Source organism: Patagioenas fasciata, chromosome 2, assembly GCF_037038585.1.
Source record: "Patagioenas fasciata isolate bPatFas1 chromosome 2, bPatFas1.hap1, whole genome shotgun sequence".
In the NCBI taxonomy this organism is placed as follows: domain Eukaryota; kingdom Metazoa; phylum Chordata; class Aves; order Columbiformes; family Columbidae; genus Patagioenas; species Patagioenas fasciata.
The window spans coordinates 143,025,863-143,046,756 of record NC_092521.1 but is presented as its reverse complement, the minus strand read 5'-3'; the positions used below and the strand labels follow the sequence as shown (position 1 = coordinate 143,046,756).

Here is a 20,894-nt window from a genome sequence, read left to right as displayed (position 1 = left end):
GTTTTGATATATAAAAACATTTTACACTCAAGGTTAGTTATAATGGCTGTTTTATACATTCAAAGTACAGCAGTTCTGTCTTTTAATGTGTCTTTATTTATTTGATTTTATTAAAGCATTAAATTGGGGAAAAGCAGACAGCACAGACTGTCCAATTTGTGTAGTCATTTCAGCAGATTTATATCTGCCAGAATCTAGGCCAAATACTCTGCACTAAATCTGTGCAACCCAGTATGTGTTTCCCAGTGGCTGAAATCATAAATCTTACTTTCCACTAATACAGCCACCACCTGCAAGAAGATAAAAGAATCCTCAGTCCATAAAATTATTGTATTAATTAAAATGGGTGTATTAAGAGGCTGTAAATCCACAACTGACACGTAAAATGTGTCTACTCAGCAGCTTCCTAAGCCTGGAGTCATCTATACATCTATCCCTGTTGTGCAAATTGTCTCAAATCCCTGCTATTTGGTTTCCAAATGCCAGAACCGCTCCGGGCTCCACAGAGCTCATACAAGGTGATGAGTGGTGCCTCCTCTGGGAAGGCAGCCTGGACATCCCCTCCGCAGGTTTCCTTGTCGGTGGGAGGTTGGGCTTGTGGTGCATCCTCCTCCACTGCTCTTTCTCCTCTGAGGCCGCCACTGTGTTGTACCAAGGGGTGGAAGCTTCGCTCCAGCATGGCTTTAGCTGCAGAACGTGTCTGCTGTCTGTCCTGTCCAGCACCACTTCAATGCACAGCGGCCCAGCTTCAACTCCCACCCCTGCACTGCGAGGCAGGGCACCTTTAAGGGAGGCTGGCATGGGCTTCCAACCCTCCTTGCCTCTGGTTAAAATTCAAAGTTTCATTATCAGTAGGAGCAGATGATACTAAATCCTACCTATGATCTCCCCTCTCAAATGCTTTTGGAAAAAATAAGGGCCGTCACTTGCACGTGCTTCTCTTTGTGGGCAGAGTGCTGGGAAAACCTTCAGTACAGGAGCAGTTAAAAAAAAAAAAAAGAAAAAAAACATATTTACGAGTGAACACATTATTTTCTGAAAGACCAAAATCAACAAAAAAGTAGAAGTTTGACAACATCCAACAATATGTAGATTTGCTCATCTGAAGATGTTCTAGGCTACTGGAAAATACAAAATTGATGTTTTGATGGGTTACTTCTACTAGTGCCGAGGGAACCCCAGCTGTTACACTTCTACAACCACAGAGTAAATCCAGGAGCCAGCAGCGTGAGCGGTCGGTGTTTCAGCTGTGTTAACACCACTGTTGCAAAACCTCAGCTCTTTAGAAGGTGGTATTTAATTTACTTGAGAACAAATAGTGGCACAAGCCTAAATAATTATTTTAAAATTCTAGTGCAGGACATTGATGGCTAATCACGAACAAATTAATACCCCAACCTTTCCTTATTGTGAGAACTTCCTTCAGAGCAGTATTTTTCTGCCTGGGCTCTGGGAATGTCATCTGTTCCTCAAGGCTGAAAATGGATTACGAGTTCCTGTAGGAAAGCACACCGCTTCCTGATTGAAAATGTCCTGCTGCGAGAGAAGCTGCTAAGGAAGGAGCAGTAAACCCAGAGTTACGATAAATTACATTCTCGAGTGCTTGGTGCAGGCAGCTGATGCTGAAGCCAAGTCCAGCAAAGGAATGACACAAAAGTTGCCCTGGTGCAGGGCCAGCTCAGCTGTCTGCGCGCCAGGGTTAGCAAAAGATTTGAACCGTGATCTGAATGGATAAGTCCCTGTCACCAAAGCCTCCATAGGCAGGCATTAAACCCTGAGCAGCGCTCAAGTCCCCAGATCAACTGTGGGCATTTTGGAGAGGAGCTGTGAACACGGTTTGTGCACAGACCTGCTAAGGCAGGGCCATGCCCAAGAGACGAGGTCAATCAGCTGCGTGGTTAACCCTAAAGTCTCCCCCTCCAGCCACTGCCAGACCCCTGCAGCATGTGCTATTTGTACACAAAACATCACAAACACCAGCAACCACTCTTGCTGCGGGGATGATGGAGTTGTCTGGCATGGCAGCAGTGGGATGCTGACAGTGTTGCGAAAGGCACAGTGACTGAGCCAACACACCACGGGTTCATTTCTTAAACCTCGCGCAACTTCTTGTGCCCAGGGATGTACCTGACACCACAGTGTCCCTGCCAGCGAGCCAGTGGCAGTGCAGGGGCCTGGGCTGGAGGAGATGCAGCAAGACCCACAGCCGACTGCAGCTGTGCAGAGGAAGCAGTAGCACTGTCCCTCTCACACTGCAATACAGCCCCAGCCACAAGCCCTGGCACCGCTCCTTGCTCCAGTTAGAGCTGTCCTTTTCCCTCAGAGAGTGGCAATAACACCTTTGTATCAGTGGATGAAAGCCATGAGGCTTGTTTGTGCTAGAAAGAAACAGCACAGGAACCAAGAGATGTCAGCACACACATTTGCTGTTCAGGGCCACTGCTGACCCAAGCCATACCCTGCAGTAATGCATCCTTCAGCCGGAACAGCAAAACCCAAAGACAGATGAAGGTTCACACATACTCTGACTCCTGTCTCAGTGTTCAGGTCACTTCAGAGCAGGTTATTTGCTCTGTCTTGTAGGCAGAAGCATGCTTCTGTTTGCAAAGTCCTGAATTTTCCACACACTCACCAGATTAGAGGAGGCCATGGCTAGCAGTGAAACAAACTGCAGCAGGGACACCAGAACAGCAATAAGCACCCAGGGTTGGGCTCCGTCTCCTCCTGAGCTCACACTTCACGAGCAGCCAGCCCTTCTTCTCCACCCAGCGGGGGGAAAACAGCAGCGAGGCAACACTACCGCATCAGTTGAAGGACATGGAGGGGGTGGTGGCCGCCAGGCAGGAGCTGCTCTGTGAGCAAGGACATCTTTCCTAATGAATGAAGAGCTCATTCCACGGGCAGGAAACCAAGTGATGGTTCAAACAGGGGCTTCTGCAAGACTCAGATCTCGCTGTAACGCACAAACCTGATTCCCAGCTTCAAAGAACTCTCCATTCAGCAATTGCTAACTACCACCACTCTAAAAATATAAATCGACAGAAACTTGAACAGGTCTTTTCACAGTGCACAACATGATCAGTAACTGCTGGGTAAACATCAAGGGACACAGGTTCCTGCTGCACGGACACACAGCGGGAACCAACTCCACACAGACTGGACCACAGAACATGCGTGACCCACATTTGGAGGTAGTCACTGTGGCAAAGCACCCGGAAATGCTCTCTTTGCTGTGACAAACAACAGTAATTGCTAAAGAACTTCTCACCAAAGGTGCTTGGGAGTTGTGTGCCACTCTTCAAGAAAAAAAAAAGTCTTTTTTAAACTCCCGTTTGAAGACTCATTAAGAAACCACTTCAAAGTGAAGGCCCACCCCCCCTTTTCTTAGTATGATTAAGACAAATTTATGAAACTGAAGAAATGTTAGGAAATGGCTTGAAGGGGGAAAAGGGAAGAAATGAGACTGAAATATCAATTTATTCTGCTTCCGGTTATTTTGGAAGCACTAGGGAAAGCCACCAGGAAATTTTGGAAGAAGGACCCTTAGCACAGTCCCTAGGAAAGCCCAAAGGTCGGTGAAAAGAAAGCACACCACACAGGTAGTAAGCAATTCTCATTTACAAAATCAGTATTCTCAGGGGAAAAAACAAAATAAACCAAAACAAAACACAAGAAAAACCACAAACGCCACACAGAAATCCAGTCGCAACAGATAGTTCGATGTGTGATGGTTCAGTCATTTGTAATCTGAATTTGAACTTAAAGGTTACCCTTTGTTATTGACATGGGCTCCTCCACATTACACAAATAAACTGATTTCTCACCTTCAATTCCATTTCCTCTACTATTGCATAAAATTCTCATTTGGTGAGGAAGGCTAAAATACATTTCCATGGCTCTAGTTAACCTTTACTGGAACAGTCTTGTTGTTAGCAAGTCTAGCAGAAACTAGGTGAGCTCCCAAGCAATTAAATCCTTTCCGCTGCAGCAGACCTTACCGCCGAGACGAGCTATAGCTCACAGTAGAGAGCTCTGTGGAAGACTGTGCCGATGAGCAGCTTTCCCTCGTAGATGGATGCCACCGAGGTTCCCTGCAGCACGGAGCCGTCGTCAGAATAGACACGCGTCACCACCGGCTCCTCCGAGAGGATGTTCTGGACGCGCAGGACCTGCCGGAGGAGGGGGACACGTCTGCTGAAACAGCCGTGGCTGAAAATCCTCCATGGTGGAGGGAACATCAATCAGTATGTTGATTTAAACAAATGCGGTTGATCACCTGCTGGTAACTGCAACCAAGTGATTTGTGTGATAGGATCACAAATTCTGCTTCAGCGAAGCATGGTCCATGAAGACTGTTTTGGTTTTTTTTAAGTGGTTGCACAACAGAGTCTCCATCCCAGTAAGCAAAAAGGCAGTCATCCCCAGCACTAGGCATATGCACGGTTTTTTTCCAGACTAAAAGTTACTTAATATCCTCTATTTCAATGCTTTTTTCCAGACAGACTAAACAACTGCCCAGTATCATAAACCTAGTGCTATCACACATGATAATTTTGCCTTATGGGAAGTTGCAGACAAGGCTGAAACCAAATGGACACCAACCAGTCACCTGCACCGGCAGCTGCAGCACGCTGATGCCAGTGCCTCATTGAGTTCAGGAGGAAAGAAGAATAACAGTGTCATCTACTGATGAACCACACTTACACAGATAAATCATCCCAGTGCGAACATTTCTGGTCATGCTTTGCACTCAATTATTTTTTGTTTGGCACAGAGATGCTGGCTCAGTAATTAACACAGTTCATCAAAATCTGATTGTGCAGCCAGAGCTGCATAGAAAGCAGCCTGGGGAGTCTAGAATGTCTGAGCTACTGGGTGGAAATGATTCAGTTGTCTCCTAAGGATCTGAATAGGTGTTAGTGAGGAAATGCTGTTCAGCTTTCCATGCAAGAGCAGAAGCTATAAGCTGGGAGTCAAGGCTGGCCAGGCTCTCCTCTATGTAATGCAGAGTTAAGTTACACCAGGGCAATGTGAACAGAGCAACTTTCTTGCACAGACATAGCCAAGAGACCCGTGACATCTCCCAAAAGGCACCTCAGAGCCAGGTGGATTTTCAGGATCGTTGTAGAGCAGCTTCATCCCATCGGGATGACATCCTAGCCAGACGTCTCCAGTGTGAGGGTCAATAGACAAGTTGTCAACCATAGTGTCCAGCTGCAGCGTCTATCCATCACAGAGGAAAAAGAAGAAAACAAGAGAAGTTAAAGCAATTACAAGTCCTGGAAGCTAACTGTAACATCATCAATAGGCTTGTCCCTAACTTAGACTGATCTTTTAAAAATTATTTGCTCCCTTAGTGCTGTTTTTCTTTCCCCCCAGTATGCCTCGTCCCCTCCTCCATGTCATGATAAGCCTCCCTGCTGTGCTGAGCCTCCCCATCGGCTCAGTCCCACCAAGCCTCGCGCTGGTTACTTCATTGCTTTGTGGTCTGAGCCCCACTGACTGGGCAGACTCCACTGTGGCTCTACAGCACAGCCCAGCATCCCGCACTGGTTAATGGTGTGAGGGTGGAAGACCCGGAGCTCTGTAACAGGGCACACAGCACCTCTGAGAACCCACAGCAGGAGCCATCCAGAACAGAACTTCACACACAATCAGGCCGAAATCTCAAGCATTCCTGGGGACTAATCTGTCCAAAATTCATATATGCCTCTTTTTAATGAAACAGCAGCACCTTACCTTTACATGGGTTAAACTCCAATTAGCGTGTTTCTCCATAACATGGATATTATGATCAAATACATCTGCAACATAGATGTACCTTCAAAAGAAAGAGCCTCTTAGCAATGTGTACGAGTAAGCAGACACCAAAACCAGTCAGTTCCTCCCGTGCAAGCCCAGCTGTTCCCGTGAGGAATGCCAGCCCACAGCTCTCACATAGCGACAGCAAGCGATTGCAAGCAGGTCACAGGGCACTGGAGTGAAGCCAACCTGCTGAGACGCTAATGCGGCTTCACACTGTGCCAGTTCTTCATTATGACACTGAAGCAGGTCTTGGATTGTGAGATCCACAAATATGGTTTTTTTTAAAAAATTTAAGATGATCTGTCTACACCACAGGACTGGTTAATTCAGTCACACAGACTTTAAGACTGGAGAGCATTCCCCACTTGCAGAAATTCTGTCCCATGTATCCTTGCAATCGATACACACAAACTACTGCATCAGCTGGTTAAAATGCAACAACCTTTTATCTTATTGTATATAAACCACCAGGTAAAGCAGCAAACATTGCCTCTAGTTAAAGATCAAGACATGCAACTTGTGTTCTACTAACCCTCTGTATTGCTTACATTGGACAGGTAGCACCCTGTATTACACGATCTCGTTTAGACACTTGACCTCAGCGGTACCACATGTACAAGTTAGGATTTCGGGACTCTTTTGGGTGATTGAACAAACTCAAAGGCAAGGAGAAACTTACTTTCTGTCAGGTGAAATGTTAATTCCATTGGCTGAATAAAACCCAGCTGCTACTTCTTTAACTTCTTTTGGACTGTAGTAAACAACATTTGACCAAGTTAAACCCAAGAGCATCTCCAGAAACATCAAGATAGAGTCAGAGAAGTAGTGGTCATTGGTAGCGTAGAAGCTGTCTGGTCCCACAGCTACTATATCATTCACACTAAAAAAACAAAAAGAGAGGAAGAATAAAAAGTAAATAATGAAATGAGAGGTACAAAGGAGCACTGTAGGACTGCCCAGAGTCCAAGCCAGGACATGGGCATCCCACAGATCCTAAGGGGCTGCAACTACAGATGTTACTTCAGATAGACGCCAACCTATTTAGACCCTTTTTACTTCTATTTTCTTCTACACGAGCCAGGACTGTGTACTGCTGAGACCTGGACAGGATTATATGGCATCAGCTAGAGATCTGGCTACCTGTCCATAAGCCCATGGAAATTTTTCTCTCTTTTGATTACATTCAACTGGACACCAGAGAACAGGTAGGAGTTGTGACAACTCTATCCATCATGGTCTGTTTCTCTTACAATCATTTTGCAGTAGGACAGACCACGAACATTTTGTATGCAAAAAAAAGGAAAAATAAAAAAGCTAAAAGTATGGTTAGAGTGTATCAAATTCAGAATAATAGAATATCTGAAGATTCATATCTGCAATGACCTGACAGTAGGCTACACGAGAGGAGAAACGGATGCCAAGCTAATTCACTGGCATCAACCACAGCAGTGCTTAAGATGGATTTAGTGAGACATCTATCAAAAGTATCATTTACAGAAGAGGTTGTAGTCATATAGGGTTTGATTACACAGATAAGAAGTAACCAATAACAGAAACGGGAAAGCTGGTTAAAGAGAATATATTAATAATACCCTAAACCCAAAATCATCCTACTTTGGATTTTACCAAAGTAGCTTGTTCTTCTGGGAAAAGGTGGTATGTGGCTCCAATACCTTGTCAGGAGGTCATGTCGAATGGTTTTCACATGTACTAGAGCACTGTCTTCTTCTACAAATTTAAACAATTCTACTGTACTCTTCTGATGGGGATGATTCACAACAAAGAGGTACACGGTGTCATCTTAAAAAAAAAAAAAGAAGAGAAAAAGAAACAGAAACAGCTGAATTTCACCAGTTCTTTGCAACAGTTTGTTGAGCACTCTCAGCTCTGAGCAGCCTCCAGCACAGAGCACGTGTTGCGTTTGGTGCCCTTCCCTCACGGCTCTTCAGAGGCCAAAGGACAAGTACCAAAGCAATGCAAGATGCTACTGCATCTGGGTCCAGACCTCCAGCTACTCTTCTCCTGGGCTAACTCTACAGGGAACTGCTGTATAAACTATGTTTTTGCTATTTCTACCAAGAAATAAAGAAATTATGGCTCCATCCTTGTGCCCAAGCCACTGTATTTTGCAGTCCGATGCACTGTAGTGACTAGTTTAGACTCTGGTTTATTTACTACATCCCCTGACCAAGCTGGAGGAGTATCCTTCTCCTGTCCTCTGTATAAGGCTGCAGTCCCTCTGCCCAGCTCTTCTGCTAAGACCACCAACGCCTCCAACAGCTTCCCTTAAAGGGTGACTGTATGGGGATGCAGACCAAGCTGCACCAATAGTTCTCTTTCTCTTAGTATCTTCAGACTTCCAATTACCCTGCTAAAACTCCCAGTGAGAGGACAGGGAAAAAGAGAGGAAGGAGAGCACAAAGAGTATTTTGTTGGTCTTAGAGATGAGAACATGGTCTCATGTCTTGGCCACAGAGTACCAGAGCTTTTGGTAATTTGCAAAGATTTGATAATTTATAACTTATAATTTAGCCACAAAAGTCTCTGTCTGGTCACTACTAGTTGGTGGAACACACATCTCCTGAAAACCCTTGACCCCAGGGTGAGACAGATGTAAACTGGTAAAACAAACACTGTGTGATTTTCAACTCCTCACACTCTTCACATGTTTTCTTTCTTTTCAATACACAGGACACCTGTCTCAGACAGTCTGTGAGTATGTGCAAAGGTGTTTGCTTTAGCAGCTGTCTTTGGAAAAGAGCCCCAAAAAATAAAATACCCAGACATCTTTTTCTGTCCCAGCAAGTGCAGGCTATTGGGGGTGGAATGCAAGACCACAAAGGTATTTCTATTTCTGCTGTTTAGGCTGAGATTCGACACCATCTCGGGCTAAAGGTCTCTTTACCTCTGTCTACGTAGGTGCTGATTCCATGAGGGACAAATGATGCCAGATCAAACCCTCGGCTGATTCTCAGTTCCACTGCTTTGGGATGGTCTTCATTCAAATCCATCAAAAATATTGCACCTGGCTTGTCTGGTTCAGGGGTCTTTAATACTGGATATTTCAAGCCCTGTAAAATCAAAAAATAGGAAAATCATTCCTGAATAAAAGGTAAAGGGAAGCATCACATGGCTGAAAACACGGAGCCTTGTTTGGGCTTGCAAGCACACATCAGGATGTCATAGCATAGAATCACAGAATCATTTTGGTTTGAAAAGACCTTTAAGATCATCAAGTCCAAGTGTGAACCTAACGCTGTCAGGTCCACCTCTAAACCATGTCCTTAAAACCTGATCTACACATCTTTTAAACACCTCCAAGGATGGTGATTCAACCACTTCCCTGGACAGCCTGTTCCAATGCTTAATAACGCTTTCCAGGAAAAAAAGTTTTCTTAATACCCAATCTAAACCTCCCCTGGTGCAACCTGAAGTCATTTCCTCTCGTCCTATCACTTGCTACTTGGGAGAAGAGACCAACACCCTCCATGCTACAACCTCCTTTCAGGTGGCTGTAGACAGTGATAAGGTCTCCCCTCAGCGTCCTTTTCTCCAGGCTGAACAGCCCCAGTCCCCTCAGCTGCTCCTCACCAGACTTGTGCTCCAGACCCATCACCAGCTTCACTGCCCTTCTCTGAACTCTCTCCAGCACCTCCATGTCTTTCCTATAGCGAGGAACCCAAAACTCAACACAGCATTTGAGGTGCAAGCTCACCAGTGCCTAGTACGGTGGGACGATCATTCCCCAGTCCTGCTGGCCACAATATTTCTGACACAAGCCCTCTGCTTCTGCCCCCTGTGCCACAATGTCGGCAGAGGGACCAGCTCTGCCCCAGTCCCAGCATAGAGGGACCCAGTTGCAGGGAGCACAAGCAGCCATGTACAAGGCACCGCGTGCCACCCACTGCAGCCACCCTCCAGGTGGGTGCTCCCCATATGTCAAACCACCCTGCGAACAGACAGGCTGGGGGGACAAACTGGGAGCACGGCACCACAGAATGCATCCAACGAGGTCAAGACACAGGGAGCAGCAGCAGCGCAACAGCTCACAATTTCTAGCATGACGTTTGCAACGTTATCATTCCCTGGGTGTCCCTGGAGCACACAGATGAAAACATCAGCTTTTGTTTTAGACAGTATTCACTAGCCATCCTGAGTGCAAAGAAAAGCTTGAAAACCTGTGTCCTAAAGGCTAAAAGAAAAAAAACAGGAACAACAAAATCAACACATCTCATCTGATTATTTTTTTTTAAGGTAGGGAATTAACACACCTTCTTAACAAGGGAGAGGTTTGAAATTTCAGCATTTCAAGGAAGCAAGATGGAAGAAATTCAAGGTTACATGGGTAGACAAGTCAGTGCAATAGGAAACGTGTCAGAGCTACCACCACCACTTCAGTATGGAGAACTGCACTTGCTCAAGCAGAAGGAAACTCTGGCTAAGCTGACAGAAGTCTGGGCCGTTCCTATGGAGCCAGCCAGTCATGTAGAAAAAAAGAGCCCATCCCACAATTTTTACCTACAGTTTCTGTAGATAAGGAAGCAGCAAGGCCTGCATGGGAAGGAGTACAGCACTTACGGAGCTGATGAAAGCCAGTCCATTGGGAAGTATGTCAATATCTTCTGAGCCAGCTTCTGCAAGACAGAGATAAACAGGCCTCCTCAGACAACATTAAATATTTCCCATTGAATAAACCTCCTTTTTAGTACAATTCTGGCTCTCATGAATGCCTCTTTCTGATATGAGTGCACAAGCGATGAAGCTCAGCAGAAGAGCTCGCATTGCATTAGCAGTGGTAGCAGAAGGCAGCAGCACGCAGGGTTAGCAAACACTACTGGAGTCCACCTCTTTCTGGGGGCTCAGGGGTGCCCAGCAGTGGCCGGGCAGTCTCCTGCCCAGCTCCATGTGCCCCAGGGCAGCACGGGATGAATCTCCCACTTCTGACAACAGTGTTCTGCAACCAGCAGTTACCGCAGACAATGAGATTTCTCAGGTGAGACCCACACCATCGCTCAGAATGCACGCTTGCATAAAGCAGCTCTGGGAATTGCGTGCACTAATTCTCCTGGTTGAGCTGAGACACTTCGCTAAGATGGATTGCCCAATATTTAATTAAAGCTCTCAAGTGACAGAGAACCTACTATATCTTTAACAGCTAAGGGTTTTAATAGTTAGACCACACTTTAACTGAGAGCAATCATTATCAATATTGCTGGTTCCTGTACTACTTTTCCTTGACAGGAAAGAAAAGGAAAAAGGAAGAAAGAGGAGGAAAGGGAAAAAGGAAAGAAGGAAGGGAAAGGGAGGGAAAGGGGAAGGGGAAAGGGAAAGGGGAAGGGGGAAGGGGGAAGGGGGAAGGGGGAAGGGGGAAGGGGGAAGGGGGAAGGGGGAAGGGGGAAGGGGGAAGGGGGAAGGGGGAAGGGGGAAGGGGATAGAGGGAGGGAAAGGGAAAGGGAAAGGGAAAGGGAATTTTTTTAAAGCCCTTTATTAAGAACATTGCAGTAATTTTAGGCTTTGATAAAGAGCTCCACAGAGATTTTAGTCTGATGCTGAAGCATATTTGCCATCCCACATTTTCACCGCTCCCCTAAGAAGCCTTCCCTCTCCCAATCACCAGCACAAACCAGCATTCCCCACAAGCCATTTTCCAGATGAGAGATCATGGAGTAAACCCACTTGGGAGCATTTGCTTGAAGAAGGAAGTTGTTCTGCAGGTTTTCTTTAACAGAGCCACCAACACAAAGGTTTTCCACCCGGCTTGTCCCATTTCTCCACACCCCCTCCTGCCTGGCCACAGACCACCAGCATGACCTTAACATGGTTCACACCATCCTCGGCATCTCAGCACCTACTCCTGCGGGAGTGCCTGCAAATTCTAGTTGGGTTTATTGTTTGCTTTTACATAACTCCTATTTATCCCAGCACTGGTTCGGCCGGGCTGTAGTTCATCTTGGGGTCACTGAATGGCCCTTGTGGGGAGGAACCCGATCCCCAAATTCACCCGTCCAGGTAAGTTCCTCCCCAGCACAGCCCTGGGGAGATGCAGTGCCACAACTTCTCCCAAAGGAACATGGACAGCTCGTCCTTAGCCTCAGGGAGCCCCTGCTCCACCACAAGCATGAATTTTCCAACTAAAATTCTGAATTTGGGTTGTTGGGTTTTTTTTTTCAGCTTGGCTCACACCCCAGTTTAAGCACCAAGCTCCTTTTCTTTGCCTCAGCTCTTGGTCTCTCCAAGCCTTTGTTAATTTATAAGATGGGGTTAGCAGTGATTCCCCACTTCCCAGGAACAACATAAATAAATGCTGAGAGGCTCAATTACCATGGTGACCTGAGCTGGACAGACAGTTTTTACTGGCAGACCATGCTGGTGAGTGAATAAACAGAGATATAATAATTTCATGCTACTGAATTAGCGAGGCTGCCAAGTAGAAAGATGAGCAGGCTAATTGGGAGCAGATAATTAAAAAGTACAAGTTTCTGGTGGAAGGAGAGTAATGAGAGCTTTGCACCCCACTACTTCAGAAGAAACTGCCCAGAAAAGCACATTTTGGCTACTTCTCAGTCAGGTCCTGGTTTGTGTGGAAGAGAGCGAGCGCTGTCAGAAGAGCAGAGAAATGCTGATTCAGCACAATCCTGCTGAGCCAGCACAGCAGAGACAGCAAAGAAGGAACAACACACAGTCATGGGCAAGCTCCTGGGCTCTCCTGCAGGCCACATTTCAGGAAGGCTCTGGGCTGCTGTCACAGGCGCTAAATAGACTCATAGAACAGTTTGGGCTGGAAGGGACCTTTAAAGGTCATAAGATCAGTTTGCTCAGAGAGAGTTAGGAACTGATTTGTTAGGTACCAGCTACCTGCACTATAATATTGGTTAATTGTATCACCAAGCCCATCTTGTCCATGGCATTAACTGAAAATGAAAATGAAGACATCAAGAAACATTACTGCTTACCCTTGAAATGTGAGGGTTTTTGTTATTTATTTTATGTTAGTATGATGGATTTCACAGGTGCATCTAACAGAAAACTACCTGGATTTCATGTCCAAAAGCAAGTGACTATTTCACCTATACTCCATTAATTGTTCCCAGATGCAAGTATTTCTAGTAATTTCTACAGTAGCTTCTTGAACTTTAGGAACTAGTACAGGACATATGGTCAGTTTATTATAAACCAGTAACATGATTAGACACTAATAAAATTCAGAAGATACTGTTTATTCTACAAATACAGCCTTTCCTACATATTTGTCAATGAGGTTTAGGACAAGCTGCGATTTTTTATTGATTTGTTCAATGTTTGCATCCGTGTTTACATTGCACAATTTTCCCAACACAGAACAGATCAAAGTCTTAAAAAAAAAACAAAAGAGAGACACAGAAAGGATGAAATTGTGCAGAAAGAAAAGGCTCCACTAGAGAACTTTTCAACTTACTCAGGGTTTGCTTCCTTTACTATGGATGCACCACTTCTAACATTATTACAACAGACTGTACCAGACGCCTGTTCTTCTATGTACAGAATGGACAGTTTATTTTGTTCAGAGTTGATCCAGCTCATTACCTATGTCCCACTTACTTAAGAGTTCAGAAGGACTGTTTTAAACACTGAGATAAAGGCAGATTATTTATTCAACTTTATAATGGCATTTTAAAGGAAAAAGGCTTAGAGGACCAAGAGGTCCATGTAGAAAGACATCCTTACACAAAGTCGCCCACAAGAGCATCCTCACAGATCTGAGTACGGCAAACCCCTGGTCTGAACAGTGCTACCTGGGCAGCATCTAGATATTTAGGTTCCTTGATCTCTCTGAGTAATATAACCCCCCTCAAGTCACAGTGAATTAATTTTGGAAGACATTTGCATGAATGTGCAAACTTTTAAGTTTGCACAAATCCATTTTTACTTCTCTTTCTGCCACATTGGGCCTGCTGAATTAACTTTTGGCATTTTAATTTTTCCAAAGAGCAGCAAATCACACAGTGAAGGCAAAGCAAGGTGCAGGGGTCCATGTGAAGGGACTGGGTTTCAGGAGCACAGCAAGACATTCTGTAAACTGATCCACTGCCACCTCTGAGCAGAGCCAGGTTCTCAGAACTCACCTCATCTCCACATAAATGTCAGGCACCAAAACTGAGCTATTATTTGGAAATTAAACACAATTGTATTTGCAATTTCCAGCTTTCCTTCTTTCCTCAACAGAGCAATCATGTTGCAAAATGTCTTTGTAAAGATTGCAATAGTGATATGCTTAAAAGAATTACTCAGAAATGACTTTTCTATTAATCACCATCAAACAAGCATTATTCAGAGTCTTGTATGAATAAACTTCAGCCCAATCTAAAAGACCTGGAACATTTTTTCAAATGCTATTTCTCATGCACATCATCTCAGGCAAAGGAACTGTGCACATGCTCATTCGTGGCAGTAATTTGACTTTACAAAGATGTTTGATTCCTGACACAAGGAAAAAGCAACATTTATGAAATCAACACAGTGACTCAGCAAGCTCAAAGGCAAGGCTATTAAAGCTCATTCAATGACTTTCACACATGCAAAATCCAGGCAAATTTCAACAGAATTCAAGACATAGCCAAAAATACTAAGGAGGAGAAAATTCCCAGTCACTAAGTCTGTATTAAATTAAAAAATTCTAGTTTGGGGGAAAGACACAAAAAAAAAGTCAACAATTTTAAAGCTAAAGGGAGGGAAATAAAAAAAAAAAAAGAAGAGAGAAGCATTGCCATGTGTTAAACACATGACCCAAAGTACAAAGTCAACATACCAGCTGCCCTGCTAAACCTCCTGCAAACCACACTAAGATGACAAATATGACCCCTTGCTCTTTGAAACCACACAGCTGAATTGTGCAACCACACCAAGCTCCTGGCTGCTGTTCGCAAGGTGTGGTACCAGCCGTCTCCGAAATCTCCTCATTTTGATGAGGTGCTAAGGCAGGCGAACCCGGCTGGTGTTCAGCAGCCGCTCCTTCACCCCACGCTGGTGGCCTTCTCCTGGAGCCGCCACCCTGGCACCACATCCTGTCTTCAAGAGGTCACCAACTCACAGCCATCTGTGGGCACCTGCCTGAAGAACCAGCACACCCTCATCTAAAAGCCAAATGGTTTCCTAAGTGGCTGAGCAGAAGAGGAGTGTTCGCAAGGTACTCACTTCCACGAAAAGGAATGGAAACATTAAATACCAAAGGCAAAAATATTACACCATACCGGCTAGTTTTTCAGTATCATTTTCTTTCTGCAGTTTCTCCCTACCTCAAAGTCCAACAAATGAAAGCCAAATTAGCACTTTGCTTTCAGGATAAGGCTTGGAAGCTGGCTTTAAGAAGCAGTTGCAAAATAAGGCTGGACAAAAGCAATGCACTCAGTTATTTTGAGCACGTACCGATCCCTTTAATGAGCCGGCAGTTCGGGAGGGTTACTGGGGCTATTTCTCGCGAAGCATTGAGTTTGTTCCTGCAAGAGGAAAGAGCAGGGTTAACAGCACACAGCCAGTTTTAAAGCAGGTAACATCCCTAGAATAGCTTTATCTTGGTTTTATTGTCTGCCATAAAGAAGCAACAAATCAGCTCTAAAATACTGAATAAACAAAACCCAGAACTGACAACATCAATCACTCCAAATCACTGCAATGCTTGCAGAATATCATGATTCTCCTACACTGAATATCTTCAGGAACCTGACTTGATTCATGAGCTTCAGAAACAAGCTTCCATGACCCACACAGCTCACATGATAAAATAACACAGCCACACTTTCTTCAGGTTTCAGCCACCTAAATATAGTAGCAACCCTGCAGTTAGGACCGGCATTTCAGATGAGAAAAGACAGACCTTCTGCCCCAACCCACTGGCTATTTTTGCGACCTGGCCACCAGTGGCTGCACTGTCTTCGTTTCTTAACCCACACTCAAAAGTAGCGATCACATTATTGCAAGACAGGACTACCATTTCCTGACAACAGGCAGGACATGGAAGCAAAATTTTCAGCAATTACCCCGCCCCTTCCTCTTCTCTCCTGGTACCCACTCAGAACATTATCCTTCAGCACTGCTTATTTCATTCCTGGATATCCACAAAACTCAATCTCTGGCTCACACTCTACTGGACAAGCAGATACAGACGGGTACCTACACGAGTACCTGTTTCTCCATCTCCTCCATTCCAAGTTGTCTGCAAGTCTATATGAAAGGCATCTCACTACCAGGCCTGCTGTGTTTGACCACGGTGGTCTGCAGGTCTGCAATGCCATAAGCAAATATGTTGTGTTTCTATGTAAAAAATGTAAAGTTAGTGTACTGGAATATTTCTTTTTCTTTTTAATTTTTATTTTTCTCCCCCTCCAGTAAAGCTTCCAAACTAATGTAGTTACTCCTTTGCATGCCTATCATACATGTTGAGGCTCTACTGGCTCAAACCACAGGAAATTCTGAATGCAAAGATCCCATAGCAAAACCTAGCTATGTTTATGTTGTGGTTTCAGGCATAAACTAAACAGCAGTTTATATATAAATATGCAATACAGCTGAGCACTGTATGGTATGTCAGTCCTGCGTTTTTTTAATCACTTAATTCCTAATTCTAAATTTCTTCAATGCTGTATCATTGACACAAGTTGTTAATATGAGACAAGGGAAAGGAGACAAGTTACACTCTCCCAAGCCCTATTCCCCATCTCAGAGGTCCTGACAGCAAACTACAGCAGCTCCCAGCCCTCAAGCAGCAAAGGAGGGATATCAACTCCCCCCTCACCATCCCTGCACAGCCGAACCCACTAAGCCCCCAAGGCTGGATGGGGGTGATCATGCCCAAAGTTTGCCTTGCTGCCTGCTCAGGGCTTTTCCCTTTCCTATTTGCATCGGATTTCCCTGAGCAGATCTCAAGCATCCCCGTGCCCCAAGCGCAGCAGGAACTCAGCCAGCAGCCAGCGAGGGCTGATGATATCCCAACAGCATTCCCAGGGAAACACTTCATGGGCTGGAATGAGAGTAATTCAAAAGAACACCAGTCACAAGCCTGCAGTGTATATAGAGGTTTTTCCAAAATGTGTCAGTTTATCTAGCTCAGCCAGTCTTAGCTGCTAAGCCAGATGGCCTAGATAACTAACTGGCCGTACTGAAAACACAGCAGACCTGCAAACTGTGGGGAATCCAACTTCAAAAAGAGCAGGAATTTTGCCACTTGGCGCAACCCCCATGCACAGCACTGCTTCCCATCCAGTTCTTCTTTCACATTTCAGTCCTCCACTTGCTGTCCCACTTGGTGGCACACAGACCACAGGCATTCCCTTTCCCTCAGCAGCAACTTGTTGCACACTCAAAGATTTCTGTCTTTCAGTTTTTCTCTTCTCTAGACTTGCCAGTCCCAGATCTGGGGTTTGCTGGGGTTTTTTGCTTATTTGTGGGGTTTCTTTATTTGTTTGGGGGTTTTTAGCGGTTTTTTTTGCTGTTGTTTTTGTTTGGTTGGTTGGTTGGTTGGTTGGTTAGTTGGGTTTGTCCTGACAGGACTGAACACCATTTCTCATTTTTGTATTTCCTCCCAATTATTTTCAAACTGTCAGCATCTTTCTGGAAGCACGCTGCTGTTTTGAACATATTATGCAAGCTGAGCACCATATTAATACAGAGTGTTACGAAATTATAACATTGTGTGTGTGTACATAAATATATATGAACAACAATAGCATAGTATAATTCACATTCAGGTTTTACAAATTAGCTCAGACCTTTCCTCAGAGAAGAATTAGCAAATTAAATTGTCAGTAGGGGAATCGGTGTAATTTCAGTTGGTAAGAACTTCACCTGTTTTCTGCTGCACAAGCACTACACAACTGCATATGGTAGCTATCAGCAGTATGATAGATGCATAAGCAAACCTCATTTAAGAATAATTAAGTTTGTAAGAGATTTGTAATAATTCTTCAAGCCTTACCCTTTAAGCATTTCATGGATTCTTGTGTCATACTATCGAGATGCAACATACCAAACTCAGAAGGAAAAGCAAAAAGTCTTTGCTGGATTCCTGCCTTCTGGGGAGGGGAGATGGATAACAGAGAGTCCTGGCAAGAGTTAACACTACCCACAGTTTCTCCTCTCAAGGCTGTGTTAAATGATTTTAGAGTACTTTGTTATCTAAAGATGTGTGTTTGCAAACTCTGCAACCATCCTAAGACTGCTGCTATGCTGCAATTTGCTGAAAACACAGCACACAGGAAAAACCCACAGAGAGCTACAGAGACAGGGGGATCCTGTTTCGATCAGGAGATTCTGCTTTACTGGATCCCCAATATTTCATTTGTTCATTTGATTTACAGGGGACATAAGGTCCCCTGCTCTTCACGCTGCTTTGGAATGGCTCATCCCAATTAAAGCCTGCGAGGATTTTCTGGTTCTGCCACACCAGCTTGTGCAACTCCAGGGCAGGAGGGTCATGTAACCACCCCAGTTATCACCAACACTTGTGGTGGATTTAATTCAAGATGCACACATCTATGTGAGGTACCTGAGTCCAGGGAGTATAACTCTCTTTTTGTAATTAGCTACAATTACTACCTACCCAAAGATCAGTTAGATGGATGTTGTTGCTTTAAGGTCAGGCATTTGGAGTCCTTGTGGACATGAGCAAAATTATAATGATATAGCTGCCTTGCAACACAGTAATTTACTTCACTTTTGTGGCCCGAAACAACCAGTTTGTGTTTACTAGCTCTCAGGTCAGAAGCTGCTGCAACACTAGTGTTCATATTCACACCTCACTGCCCATCAGCACAATTTGGCTGGGTATTTTAGCTACTACAGAGAGAGGTCGCAACTTACAATCACAGAAGTCTGTGCTCCTTCAGAGAAAACCTCATGTACACAGGGGCTACTGTTATCCAGAGGTCAGCTTTGGTAGAAAATAATGCAAGTCTCTGGCAACCCAGTTTCCACTTACTGTTTTGCCAATTGACAGAAAGTGAAGTAAATCTGAAGACAGTGTTTTTGGCATATCTCTGTGAGCTGCATTCTCTGCAAAAACAGAGGCACCAGCCCCTTGGACATAGAGCACCCTCTCTCTTTGGCCCCCTTGACACCCACTTCTTGCCAGGCAGGATTTCACATCCCCTTACTGAAAGGGCATTTCTAGTGCATAAATGCTTCTGAAGAGGCACAGCTGAGCAAGCCAGTGCCCAGCCTTTCTCTGGGGAAAACCAGTTCCCTTGATGATGATAGCGATGGCAGTGGTGATGACCTTTTACCCAGTGGCCCCAACCGTGCTTATGCAAGGGGATCTATTCGCTGAAGTTACACCCCAGGTACGGAGCTGAAGTGCTCCCACGCTCGGAGGGGTGCACCCGCCACCCCTGCCCGTCTCGGTCCCCCGGCTGCCACCCCTCAGCTGCGGGCTCCGCTCAGTCCCATCCCGCACCGCCAGCAGCGGGACCCGCAGCTCCGACACCCCGCAGTCCATCCCGCCCGGGGTCCCCGGTACTCCCGGCTGCCCGCACCCCCGTCATCCTCCGGGACAGCGGCGCCGCGCCTCGTGCGCCCGGGAACCGCCCCCGTTCCCCGCACCCGCTGCGCGACCCCCGGCGACGCCCCACGGCCCGCGGCGGCAGGGCGGCTCACCGAAAGGCCATCAGCCGCTCGGCCACCAAGGCTGCCGCGATCCCGACGAGAGCCACTGCCAGCAGCTTCCCCATGGCCGCTCCCCGCTGCTCCCCGCTCCGCCGCGCCGCGCCGCGTCCCGTCCCGTCCCGTCCCGTCCCGTCCGGTCCCGTCCGGTCCCGCCCCGCCCCTCCGCGCCGCCCCGGGCCGCCCGCGGCGCAGGGCGCTGAACGCAGCGCGACAGACCCCAGTGCCCCCTCCCCGTCCCGCCCGAACCGGGGCGGAAAACGCCTAACTCTCCCTGCAGACAGGGCTCTGTCAGCCTGCTGGCTCGGCCAACAAGTTGCAGGTGCGGGGATAGCGGGGAGAACGGCAGAAGGAGGAGCCAGAGCTGCTCTGTGGACTCCTTGGGCTCCGTGTTACTGCACTCATGTGAAAGGCAAGTGGACCAAGTTTCAGATTCTGTTATTTAAAAAAAAAAAAAAAAAAAAAAAAGTGTTGTATAAAAGTACATAAGTTAGGCAAAGAGTGCATGGTGCAGAATGGAGAAGTGGTCCATGTACACCTCTATGCAGACATACACAAGTTTCCTCCCCAAATGCTGTTTGCTCTCACTGCCACGGTCCCTCCAACAGCTTTCTTCTCCATGCAGAAGGACTACAGGAGCCACCATGGTTGCCTTCGGGGTCCCACATGCAGCAGTATCCTTTTGCATCAGCTGCAGCATTGGCCTCCCTGTGCTTTCTGCTTTTGTGGAGAACACACCTTCCTGGGTCAATGCAACTCAGCAACTATCTTTCCCTTCTTTGTGCAGTGAATGCCCTCACCTGCAAGGCTCACGTGCCTTTGCACTTTCCTGAATGGCTGAGAAATCACAAAAAAGCTCGTCTCTGCTCTTCATGCCCTTGTCCCCAATGCCAAGCAGATGCTCCACACTTCAAGTAAAGCATGGCAGGGAAGAGGAGGAAATACAGGTCACTGTTGCCTTTTATAGCAATGGTGCAAAATATTCCTCCCCCTCAGTTTTGGCATATCGATTTTCCTCTTTCTCAACCTTGATTAATTTGGAATTACAGGTAGGTGGGACTGACTTTTTTGAGGGCAGGGAGATGGGCTGGTTTTTTGCCTGTCCATACGAACCTCACTCTAATGAAGTCTGCTTCAATCCAAGTATGTGGTGGGATGGGTGGGAAGCAATGTTTAAAGTTTTGGGATATTGGGATGACAAAATAAAGTTCAGCAGCTACCATTAAAAGCTAGCATTTATTAATGCTGCCAGTCCCCTTATGGCCATGGACTTTGCCTTCCCTATGAATACATGTACCTTTAGAAAATATATTCCATGGCATAGATGAGATCGTGAAACATTGTGCCTTATTTTGAATGTATCATTCAATAGTGTGAAAAGGGTTAGACAAGAATGAATTTTTTATCTCAGCTTGCTACAGCATGCTTACTTGGCATTTGCTTCATCTATTTATTTACAC

At 45.7% G+C, this 20,894-nt stretch overlaps 1 protein-coding gene across 1 annotated transcript; it reads right to left on the bottom strand.

Moving 5' to 3' along the window:
• Window positions 1–3,603: 3,603 nt before the first annotated feature.
• Window positions 3,604–19,583, bottom strand: LOC136098730 (serum paraoxonase/arylesterase 2). The gene is made up of 9 exons (XM_065832375.2): window positions 19,429–19,583; window positions 15,208–15,278; window positions 10,384–10,439; window positions 8,711–8,876; window positions 7,479–7,605; window positions 6,485–6,685; window positions 5,740–5,821; window positions 5,095–5,223; window positions 3,604–4,169 (listed from the first exon to the last, which is right to left on the bottom strand). Exons 1-9 carry the CDS (start codon window positions 19,500–19,502, stop codon window positions 4,011–4,013), a joined length of 1,065 nt encoding a protein of 354 aa, XP_065688447.1. The 5' UTR covers window positions 19,503–19,583; the 3' UTR covers window positions 3,604–4,010.
• Between the last annotated feature and the right edge of the window lie 1,311 nt (window positions 19,584–20,894).